The sequence below is a fragment of the Haemorhous mexicanus genome, chromosome 24 (genome assembly GCF_027477595.1).
Source record: "Haemorhous mexicanus isolate bHaeMex1 chromosome 24, bHaeMex1.pri, whole genome shotgun sequence".
In the NCBI taxonomy this organism is placed as follows: domain Eukaryota; kingdom Metazoa; phylum Chordata; class Aves; order Passeriformes; family Fringillidae; genus Haemorhous; species Haemorhous mexicanus.
This window is the reverse complement of record NC_082364.1, coordinates 963974-975849: the sequence shown is the minus strand read 5'-3', so window position 1 is coordinate 975849 and position 11876 is coordinate 963974. Positions and strand designations below refer to the sequence as shown.

General features: G+C 51.5%; 1 protein-coding gene across 2 annotated transcripts in view; it reads left to right on the top strand.

Moving 5' to 3' along the window:
• The first annotated feature begins 1229 nt into the window (after positions 1–1229).
• Positions 1230–11876, top strand: part of FLI1 (Fli-1 proto-oncogene, ETS transcription factor) — a 90687-nt gene continuing 80040 nt past the window's right edge. Inside the window, exons 1-2 of one of the 2 annotated variants that reach the window (XM_059867020.1) lie at positions 1230–1722; positions 3563–3644. In XM_059867020.1, coding sequence (XP_059723003.1) covers positions 3606–3644 — 39 coding nt within the window. In that variant the 5' untranslated portion in view covers positions 1230–1722; positions 3563–3605. The remainder of the gene's footprint in view (positions 1723–3562; positions 3645–11876) is intronic. The other variant, XM_059867022.1, reaches the window with a different exon arrangement.

The following is an 11876-nucleotide window of genomic DNA, read 5'->3' as shown; positions in this document are numbered from 1 at the left end:
TGCACCCGCGGGTTCCCTGCCCCGCCAGGAAAAGGGGAAGAGGCGTCGGTGAACACGAGAGGGGAGCCCCGGGTTCCTCCCGAGCCGGGTTCTGTGTAATTCACACGTGGAAACGTGAGAAAAGATTGAGCGATGGCTTTGAAACGTGAGCCCGTGCGGTCCCGGCTGGGCACAGAGTTGTTCCCATCCTCGCAGAATAATGAGATTAAGGCTTGGAAAGAGCATTTTTAACCCCTGCACGCGATTATTAAAAAGCCTTTAATGATGACAACGCTGCTTTTGATTTTAGAGGTTTTATTCCTTATTTCCTTTCTGTCCTGATCGTTGCCCCGATCCCTTCCCTCCTGCGTGTCCCTCCTGTCGCTTTGCTTTTCCTTCTATCCCGAGGAAGCTTCTCCTTAAAACCCGTCCCCTCACCTTGGGAAAGGCTTTATCTCGCCCCAAACAACAACAATTATAACAACAACAAAGAATCCGAAGAATTTCTATATTAAAAAGTGGCGAGGTCCCTGGTTGCCGGGTCCAGGTCTGAGTCTGTTTTCCTTGGAAATTGGGAGGAATGCTAAACGCCTCGTCTACCAGGGAGTAAATTGTGTGCGGAGCTCAAGGCACGGCTCCCAGGTTGCCCTTTCACCCCTTCACTTTATATGTTCCTCTTATTAAGGAGAAAAATGTTTCAATATGTTGGAATTTGGGGCAAAGCCGGGAAGGAGAGAAAGAGAATAGAGAATGGAAGAACATTTTCCAAATAGTTTTGGTAACCCTTCTGAGGGTTGTATTTAAAATTGATGTTGTACTAAAATCCCGGGAAGTTTTTGCCCAGGTTAGCGCAAAATATTGGCTGTGAAGGTTTCTGAGATGACAAAATGCACCGTGACTCCGATGGGGAAAAACCATCCCTGGATTGAAGATGTGTTTCCTTTCCCTCCTGAACACATTACTGTTTGATAGGCTCTTGTGAAATAGCTAAAAAGAGCTGGAGGTTTCGGCTTGCAGGGAGAAATGCGGAATTCTTTAACCGAAAGAATCGTTTGGAGCCGATTCCATCGCGCTCTCCCAGCCTGTGCATCCGCAGCGTGCTCCGTCATGCTTTGGGTTAATTCTTTTCTAGGTAAGAGTCAGGAAAGAAAACCTCAAAATAAGGACCGATGATTTTAAAACGGATATTTGAAACTTCCTTATTTTAAAAAGGGGATTTAAAGTAGCACTTGAGCTCCACTCAGCGTCTCTTTTCGACTTGACTCCTCAGCAATATAATTTTTTTAAGTTGTGATTTTTTTTTTCCTTTTCTTTTTTTTCTCTTTTTCTGTTTTTGGTGTGTTGTTTAAAGTCGCTCATAGCGCCAGGAGGGCTCACGGGGCGAGGATGTCCCATGGCCACGAATAATCTGAGGGAACAGCTGGAATATTGATAAGGGGGGAAAACGGAAATCAAATGAAAAGTAGAGGGCAGAGAAGCAAGGGAAAGGAAAGCAAAGCACGTCCTGGAGCTGCGAGCAGCACAGAAGCCCCCTGAGGAAATTCCTGCTTGATGCAGCCTGTCTGGATGGGCTGGGAATTTTAACTTCAGAGCTGCTTTGGATCCAACAAGTTGAAATCTCTCTTCCCGCAAAACTGCAGCGGCAAGGGCAGCGCTCCACAGCCGGGGGGGAGCTGGGCTTTGCTCTCAACCTGGATCTTTACAAACTGCTCTGCCACTGGCTGAGGGGAAAGGCTCTAAAAGGTGAGTCCTTTCAACCATAGCAATAAGAATAAGCTATTCTAAAAGTAATTTAAGAGGCCTTTTTCTGCGGCGGCTGACGCTGGCAGGGAGAGCCGATTGATAAATAATCCGCTGCAGGCTCCTGAGAACCGCTCCAAAATATGCAGATGTATTTATTTACATGCACAGGCGTAATTACAGCAGGGAGGTAAAGGAGGCGGGAGGGGGACGCTAATCGGGGTAAAGAGGAGAGAGGGGAAAACCAATATGGGAATCCTTGACCCCAGAAAATTTACTGGCGAGGAAAAATTACCTTGTCCCTCCGCTCTGCCTGCCCCCACCCCCCCCGTCGCAAGTTCAGAAGCAACAGAAACTGGAATGTGTTAGGAGGGAGGACGACAGAAAAAAAAAGAATTGTACTTATCAGAAACACATTGTCCGCCTTAGAGCCGCTTGCCCTCCATGCCAGCTGGACGGGCAATAAATACTTTAAAAATCAATTAAACGGGAGTTACGTGCAGATAGCGAGCTTTTATTTTCCAGTTGTTGAGCTGTGGGGTTTTTCCTTCTTTTTATTTCTGTTTTCCTTTCCCTGAACTCCACAGATGGTTCCGCGGCTCCAGGGCCCGGGGTGTTCCCGGTCTCTGCGGGGTCTCAGCTTCATTAACGCGGGGCTGTAATTAACCCTGGGCTGGCTCGGATCAGACCGGGACAAGCTGTCACGACCCCACAGCTTTTCCTCAGGAGCTTGGAGAAAAGCCCCCGCCCAGCCCCCGGGCTGCGCGGCTCCTGCGCGGCTCCTGCGCGGCTCCTGCGCGGCTCCTGCGCGGCTCCTGCGCGGCTCCTGCGCATCCTTCCCGGCGGGACGGGTCCTTTCCCTGCGGGAATTCCCGGCTCCATCTCGGACTCTTCCTTCCAGCACAGAGCGGCAGGCGGGGATGTGTGTGGGGGTGCCTGTGATCCTTAATGATTCCCTACTTACACTTCGCTAATTATACTTAGCTAATCGTTTCTGGCTCGTTCCAGAAGGGCTGAAGACCCCGGGAGGATCGGTGGACGAATCAAATCGTTCTGTGGGATGTTTTGGTGGCTGCGGGTTTGTTTTCCCGCACAGCATCGCGTTCTGCACCATCATTGTCAATCTGTGCAGTGACGATCTGGGGGCTGCAGGCAGAAAACTCCCGGTTCATCAGGAGCTCATCAAATCTGGGGAGTGCAGAAAAAACCAGATGGGGTGCCTTGAGTCTGAGCAGGACCCTAAAGAGAAACGGGATTGACAACCCTGAGAGCTCTTTTAATATTTGCAGCGATGCTTCCTTTCCGAGTATTTTTTAATTTATGGTTTAATTATTGTTGGTGGGGAAGGTTCCTTAAATCAGTCGGGGCCGGCGGGTTAATGGCTCGGGATGGTTTCAATGAGCCAGGAGAGGCAACTGCCCCTCACTCAGCCCGGGGAAACCTCGGGGTACGAGTCAATGGGGTTAACTAGGCTCGACATGAAAACACGAGTATTTCAGCTGGCTTTTAATTGTTGGCTAAGAAATTCAGTTAATCAAATGTCAGACATTTCCCTCTGCTCTGGTCTAACGTGAAGAAGGCTCTTTTCCTGAGGAGGAGGGAGAATCCAAAGGAAAAACCAAACTGGTGCTAAAAAAGAGAAGTAAGCCCCTGCTCTCAGAGTCCCTTACTTGATTTTAGTTACTGTGTTGATGTGGTTCTCTGTCCTTTAAAAGTAACACTTAAATGCTTGATCATTCCCCTCTATATTTTATTACCAATCTTATTATTTAGATCGGGCTTTATTCCTTTATTTTTCTATATGCAAATATATAACTGGGAGTATTTTTGTGATTTATTTCAGGTCAAATTAAGGACCTTTAAATATATCTAATAATCAAGTAAGGATGTTTCAGACTGTACCAGACACTTCGTCTTACGTCAAGGTAAGACATGACAGCATCTTTAAACAGGTAATGTCAAAAATTCCAGTCCTCCCAAATTCACAGTCATTTGTATTGGTTGAAAATCTCATTCCCTTTCTTACTGAATTTAGCAGGAAAACAATCCCCTGATCTTCAGTGGGAGAGGGGTCAGAGACGGAAACATCGAGTTTATCGCTTTGGAAACGTGCAGGGCTGAGCCAGAAGTTGTAGCATCAGGGATAAACGATGAGTTCAAGTGGGTTTCTCTTGTGCCCTTCGTTGCTGCTGGGCTGTCTGTGCTCAGGCTGTGTTAACTCCAGTGTGCTCCTGCTTTGTTGCTCTGGAACCAGCACACCCATGGGCTGTGCTCCCGGGCTCTGTCCCAGAGCTGCCACCGTGGTTCTTCCATTTCCTTCCAGCTTTCTGTTTCCCCAGCCCCCCTTAGTCCTGGGCCAGGGCTGAATTTCCTTTCTCTTCTCTGCTGTGCCAGTTCCTGAGCTCCCTGAGCACAACGATCTGTGGAGTTGGGTGGTTCCTGCAAGGTCCATTTCAGAATGGATTTAGAGGGGACAATACTGAATGAGTTAAAGGCAAACACCTCTCAGCTGCTGAAGCAGTGGATTGTCACACCAGGCAGTGCTGTGTGACACTGGGATTTCTTTCTGTGCTCCTGAAGTTTCTTTCTGTGCTTGAATGTTTCTATGCAATTTAGTGGAAAATTACCTTCAGTTGTTTTGGTTTTTAACTGATATTACCAGATCTTGCACTTTAAATATTTGTTTGCATTTATGCATATTTATTTATTTATTTATTTATTTATTTATTTATTTATTAAAAAGGGATCTTACAATGTATTTTGATGGGTCACTTCTGCCTTTCTTTTTTGAAGATTAAAACAAAAACCAAAGCAGGGTTGGCACAGCCTTGTCCCTTTACACCTCAGTTGAGCTCTATATTATATTTGACATCATATAGGGTTTTTTTTTCACAACAGCTCCCAAGAATGTAAATAAACCAAGCCTGGGACATCTGGGTTACACGTTTGAGGCAAACCCTGCATGCAGCAGCACTTAGGGAAAATCTAAACCACAAGCCTCTCCTGTCCCTGAAGAAACACAGGAGGGTGTTAACTACAGCTGGGTGGATAATTTGTAATGAATAATTTATTACAGGAATTTGGTCTCTTTTTTTTTTCCTTTCCCTCTCTCAATGATCTGTGCCCCAGGATTACTGGGGATGATCCACTGAATGATTCCTGTGAATAATCCCGAGGTAATGGCTAAGATTGGGCACTGGTTGGGACAATCAGCAGTGGAAATGCAAATTTGGGATGATCCCAGGCTGTGTGGCACTGGCTGAGCTTGTGCAGCTGCTCCACATCACTGCAACAAATCCAGCCAGGAATGGGCAGGATTCCCCATGGGTTGATATCCCCCCAAATCCCACTCCCACCTTGGTGTTTCAGGGAATCTTGGGGTATGTTTGCTCAGTAAGTTTGCATAGTTCTGGGTCAGGTTCTGGAACAACAGAAATGGTGGAAAACAGCTGGAATTCCAGTCTGGGGAAGGCAAATCCCCTGGGAGTTCAGGCACAGGGAAGGTTCCCCAGTGTGTGTCTGGCTGTGGACTCGGGGGATGCAGGGAATGCCCCAGGATGCTCTGGCTGCAATGAGGAGAGGGAGGCCCTGTGCCATCCTCTGCAGTGGTGTCACTGCCCTGGGCTGGGAGCAGATCCAGGGCTGCTCCTGTTCGAAGCAAAATTCCTTTGGATTCGTGGAAGCGAGCCCCAGGCCTGGAGAAGTGACCAGGAGAGCAGGACTGGGGAGCCTGTCCCTGGCTGTGTCAGCCTCAGGCAGTGCAGTGCTGCAGGAAAAGGGCTGGAACAGGGTTCTCCTCCCAGGAGTTTGTGCTGTATCCACCAGGAAGAGCTCCCCAGGCGGGACTCGCAGTGTGGAGGGAGGCATGAGCTGTGGGTGCTGGACTCTGCCTCTGCCACAGCCCTTCCTCCTCAGCTGATGGTATTTTGGGCAAGCATTCTGTCTCTGCTGGTTTGTCTGCAGAGTTTCTCCCCCTCTGGTGGCATGGGGTAAATTACTTGTTTCTGTGCTTAAAAAATCAACAGGATTTCCATGGAGTCTGATCCAAAATCCTCTGGAGACAAAGGAAAGGCCTGCAACTGGCTCTGAGGGGTTTGAGTAGGGCAGCTCTGTCCTAGTGGCACCAAAAGGTGCCTGGGCAGCTCATCCAGAGCAGTTCATAAAGGTGGGAGTGTGCTGGAATTCAGGAAGTTTGAACCCTCAGCACATGGGTGAGGTCAGTCCCTGCCCCGCTGGGTTTGGTGGCACTTCTAGTGACCCAAATGCACCCCGGGGCAGTAGAGAGGCTCTGGCAGTGCTTGTCACAGAATGGCTGGGATGATGAAGGTTCCAGGAAGTGGAAATGTGGGTGTGGATCCCCTCCCTGGTGCAGGGAGCTCCTGGGCAGGGCACCCCCACCCTCTGCTGCTGCCCCTCCCCATCTCTGAGGGTGGGTGCAGCTCAACCAGGTCCCACTGAGACCCCCCTGCCTTCCCTCCCTCCCTGCTGCCCCACCCTCACCTGGGAGGGCTTCCCTGGCTCTGGGGAGTGCAGAGATTGAAAAGGAGATTGAGAGATGATTGAGTCCCAATTCCTCTGTCTTTGTGTGTTCTTCCTCCCTTCTTCCTCCCTTCTTCCTCCCTTCTTCCTCCCTTCTTCCTCCCTTCTTCCTCCCTTCTTCCTCCCTCCTTCCTCCCTCCTTCCTCCCTCCTTCCTCCCTCCTTCCTCCCTCCTTCCTCCCTCCTTCCTCCCTCCTTCCTCCCTCCTTCCTCCCTCCTTCCTCCCTCCTTCCTCCCTCCTTCCTCCCTCCTTCCTCCCTCCTTCCTCCCTTCTTCCTCCCTTCTTCCTCCCTTCTTCCTATTTATTTTCTTCTTCTATTACTATTACTATTACTATTACTATTACTACTACTACTACTACTACTACTACTACTACTAATAATAATAATAATAATGTTGTTCCTTTTCCACAAAGCCTTATTTCCTGTGGAAGGGAGAAGTATTTCCTTTGTTACTTTTGTGGGATGTGTAGACTGCCCCCACCAGAAAAAGAGAGATGGGGATTGATCTTTTCTACAAATCCTCCCCAACAGACAGTGTGCATTCACTTCAGGTTTACTCCTTGCCTTGGACAGAAAATGCCTCATCCCTCCCAGCTGGAGCCCAGAGAGGGCAGCTCCAGGGTGTCCCAGACACCTACAGGGTGTTCCACAGGAATCCCAGGAGGAACAAATTCACCAAATATCCTGGGACACCTTCAGGCCATGGGGTTCTCATCATGGCTCTCAAAAAGCAGGCGGAGGGTGAGGTGAGGTGAGGGAGCTGCAGGAGGCAGAGCAGGATTTCATTGAAAATGCTTTAACAAGGATTTTGTGTGGAGTCACTCAGATTGGAGCTCAGGGCTGGAACTTCGATTTCTATCTCAGCACAGAGGGGTCATTGAGAGCACTGAAAACAGATCCCATGGAACAGGGAACCCAACCCCACAGAGCTCCTGACAGGGAACCCAGTCCCACAGAGCTCCTGACAGGGAACCCAACCCCACGGAGCTCCTGACAGGGAACCCAGTCCCACGGAGCTCCTGACAGGGGAACCCAACCCCACAGAGCTCCTGACAGGGGAACCCAACCCCACAGAGCTCCTGACAGGGGAACCCAACCCCACGGAGCTCCTGACAGGGAACCCAACCCCACGGAGCTCCTGACAGGGAACCCAGTCCCACGGAGCTCCTGACAGGGAACCCAACCCCACAGAGCTCCTGACAGGGGAACCCAGTCCCACAGAGCTCCTGACAGGGAACCCAGTCCCACAGAGCTCCTGACAGGGGAACCCAACCCCACAGAGCTCCTGACAGGGAACCCAACCCCACAGAGCTCCTGACAGGGAACCCAGTCCCACGGAGCTCCTGACAGGGGAACCCAACCCCACAGAGCTCCTGACAGGGGAACCCAACCCCACAGAGCTCCTGACAGGGAACCCAACCCCACGGAGCTCCTGACAGGGAACCCAACCCCACGGAGCTCCTGACAGGGAACCCAGTCCCACGGAGCTCCTGACAGGGAACCCAACCCCACAGAGCTCCTGACAGGGGAACCCAACCCCACAGAGCTCCTGACAGGGAACCCAACCCCACAGAGCTCCTGACAGGGAACCCAGTCCCACAGAGCTCCTGACAGGGGAACCCAACCCCACAGAGCTCCTGACAGGGAACCCAGTCCCACGGAGCTCTTGACAGGGAACCCAACCCCACAGAGCTCCTGACAGGGAACCCAACCCCACAGAGCTCCTGACAGGGAACCCAACCCCACAGAGCTCCTGACAGGGGAACCCAACCCCACAGAGCTCCTGACAGGGAACCCAACCCCACAGAGCTCCTGACAGGGGAACCCAACCCCACAGAGCTCCTGACAGGGAACCCAACCCCACAGAGCTCCTGACAGGGAACCCAGTCCCACAGAGCTCCTGACAGGGAACCCAACCCCACAGAGCTCCTGACAGGGGAACCCAACCCCACAGAGCTCCTGACAGGGAACCCAACCCCACAGAGCTCCTGACAGGGGAACCCAACCCCACGGAGCTCCTGACAGGGAACCCAACCCCACGGAGCTCCTGACAGGGAACCCAACCCCACAGAGCTCCTGACAGGGGAACCCAACCCCACAGAGCTCCTGACAGGGGAACCCAACCCCACAGAGCTCCTGACAGGGAACCCAACCCCACAGAGCTCCTGACAGGGGAACCCAGTCCCACAGAGCTCCTGACAGGGAACCCAACCCCACAGAGCTCCTGACAGGGAACCCAGTCCCACGGAGCTCCTGACAGGGAACCCAATCCCACAGAGCTCCTGACAGGGAACTCAACCCCACGGAGCTCCTGCCACAGGACCCCAATCCCACAGAACACGAATTCCGTGGAACTCCTGACAAGGGAATCCAAGCTTCTCTCTCACACCCACTTCTTGTAGGGGCCTTAATTCAATTGAGAGCTGGGAACTCGTAGAAACAAAAAATAATTTTGATCCTTCATGGCTTATTCTGCTTAACTGTTGAAGAATTTCTCTTCCTCAGACCATTAGGGACTTGCTGATCTGTGAATATTTAATAATTCACAGTGTATCAGAGGGTGCTAATCTCATCTAAACACGAGGACTTGACTTTAGAGAATGAAACATGGAATATAATTGGGAAATTAAATTTTAAAAGAAGACAGCACTGGAATCCTGACTGGGGGGATATGGAAAGAATTAGAGCCATAAGCAAAGCAACATGACCTCTGAATTCTGATTTTTTAATTATTACCATTGCGACAGCTCCTCCAGGCTGCAGCAGCCCTCGCTCCCCTACTGCCCCCGTCTGTGCTTTCAGATGTGTGTAAAGGCACAAGGATCATTTGGGGGTTCATTGTTCACCCGCGCTTTCCTCTGCCCTCGGGCAACATCCAAACGCTTCATTCCCCTTTATCGCCTCCTCCTGGCACACTCAGCGCTTCTGCTTTCGCTTCCTGTGCCCTGCCCTCCCCGAGACAGCCCGGGGCCGGGCTGAGCCTCTCTCCCTTCCTGCTCCTGGAGCTCCTTCCTGCTCCTGGAGCCCCTTCACTGCTCCGGGAGCTCCTTTCCATCCCCCTGGAGCTCCTTTTCGTGCTCCTGGAGCCCCTTTCCTTCTCCTGGAGTTCCTTTTCTTTACCCGGAGCCCCTTCCCTGCCCCTGGAGCCCCTTCCCTGCCCCTGGCATTTCTCCTCTCGGGCAGTTCCCACTCCCAGACCCCGCCGGGAAGGTCCCTTGGAGCAGGAGGGAAGCCCAGGGCGGAGAGGAGCGGCTGTCCCGGTGTCATCCCCGCGTTTCCTGTCCCCCTGCAGTGACCCCCGCAGTTCTGCTGCCCCAGCCCTCGGGAAGAGCACGGAGATGGATTCTGCTCGGGAAGGAACCTCAGGGCAAGCGTGGGGTTCCCGCTTTAAGCCCGGCTTTAACGCAGCCCTAAGGTTTGTGGCGCAGCACAAAGAAGGATATTCATGCAGGGAAAAGGGGCTGCGTGGCTGGGAACAATATTGGGTTTGTTCTTGCTCTCCTCCGCCTGGAAAGTTTACAGAAGCCCTAAAGAGAGAGGGGGTAAACTCTTATTTTAAGGACAAAACAGTGGAGGTTTCTTTGGAGCGGGCACTGCCAAACCCTGGCACGGACACGTCCCTTTCCCGCCAGACAGGAGCAGAGGACAGGTTGTCAGGAAAGAATATCCCGGGATTTCGTTTGTTTTGCAGCGGGATTGGACCGAGCGCTGCAGAGGAACCGTGCGGGGTCAGCCCGCAGGTGCTCAGGGATGCGCGGCTGGAGCGAGCAGAAACCCGCCCGTGCTCCAGGAGCAGCTGAGAGCCTGAGCCCGGCAGGAAAGGCAAAACCAAAGAACCAAAGCCTCCCTGGACTGGTTTTTCCCCGCTCCGGGCGCTGATGTTCCTACTGAGTGCATCCTCCAGTGCTTTATCCGTTTTTGCTAGTTTTTTCCTTTTCCGCATTCTTGGCATCCCGGAGGGTTCCAGTCCTGCTCCCCGGAGCTCGGGAGGAGGGGACAGGCACCTCCAGAGTGGGCACTGCGGTAGCTTCGGGGGCAGGAGCTGCTCTGAGCTCCTTTTCACTCACCTTCCGCGCTCACTAATTACATTTATACCCATTCATTTATCTTTCTTCCCCTTTTGACACTGGTTTCTCGGGGTACAAACGCCGCTAAATTGTCGGACTTTTAGCAAGTCATTGATTAACGCCTCATGACAACTTGGTGCTTAAGGATTTAGGTCTTGTTCGCACCGACCTCTCTACTTTAAAGAGAAAAATCGCTCTCCATGTCCCCGTGCCTCTTTCCCGTGCTCAGCCCCGCGCTGCGGGGAAGGGCTGGCATTGCCCCTTCCCGCTTTACCTTCAAAGCACGGCTTGGATTTAAGTCGAGGTGGGAGAAAAGTTGTTTTTCTCCTGGAATTGTGGCACGTTGGAGCTTTCTAAAATAAATCGGGCACAAGGGACGAGCTTTTCCAGTGACCTCCGTCTTCAAGCAGCAGCAACCAACCCCCTCCCCGGCTCTGCGACCTTTTAATGGCTCCATTCTTTCCCAATTTACAGGAAAAACGCCCCCCTCCCAATATGCGGGATCCGGGGAATTTTGTATTCCAGCCCTCCCTATGCTCTCTCAGTCCCGTGGTTAGAAGGAGAGGAGGTGTGGAGGGAAAGAGGAGAGAAAAGGGAAGAAAAGAGAGAGTGAATGCTAAGGGGAAAAATGCTTTAAATCTTTCCTGTAAATCTCCAAATATATGAAGTCTGAGGAACAAATTCAAAGCAGGCACGGCCTCCTGAAGAGAAGTTAGAGAGAAATATTCTGTTCCATTCAAGCGCATCAAGGGTCTCGCTGAAGCCTTGTTTGGCTAAGGTCAGACGAGACTGGGTTCTCCAATAAAAATAAATCTCAAATTAATTATGGCCTCAAGCGAGGGGCCAGACGTTCGGAGCTAGTGCACTGCAGTCTGTTTTTTTGGCCTTCAGTATTTTTGTTTTTTGTGCCTCAGCTTTTCAATAACTGCGGGATGGGGGAGGGAGGGAGGGCGGGGGCTGTTTTACTGGGACATGGAACTCAAATAAAAGCATCCAGGACACCCCTGGCTCGCCACTCATTGCGATGCAGCTTCAAAGCTCCTGCATCTTCTCCACCCCACTTTTAAGACGTTATGTTTTACTTACTACCGATTAGCGGGAAATAACTTCCCGGCTTCAGCTCCCAGATCTCCTGGGCTGTTCCTGTCGGGAGGAGGGACCCGATCCTTCAGTTCTGATCCCCTCTCCCGATTCCCTTTTATTGCTGCAGCGGAGGTTTGCCCAATTCATTTGGTCTAAAATTGTGATTCGTTTCGGGGGATCAAATCCCAGGGCTGCAGTTTGGGCTTTTTGCTTGTAAGAATGTGGGGTTAGAAAAGAAACACGTCGCGTTTTTCTTTCTGCGATGGGGTCAGTGCCAGAGGAGAATCAGAGCCGGGGATTTTAAACGTTCCCTGGAGCTGGGGGAGAGTTTCTCTCCAGGGAAGGCTGGAGCGGGATAAACTCTGTCCCCCTGCAAATCCAGAATGACGGAATCGTGCACACGTTCAGAGGAAATAGAACCTATGGCAGGTTATCTGTAAAGCGGTATTAATAGGTATATAACACAC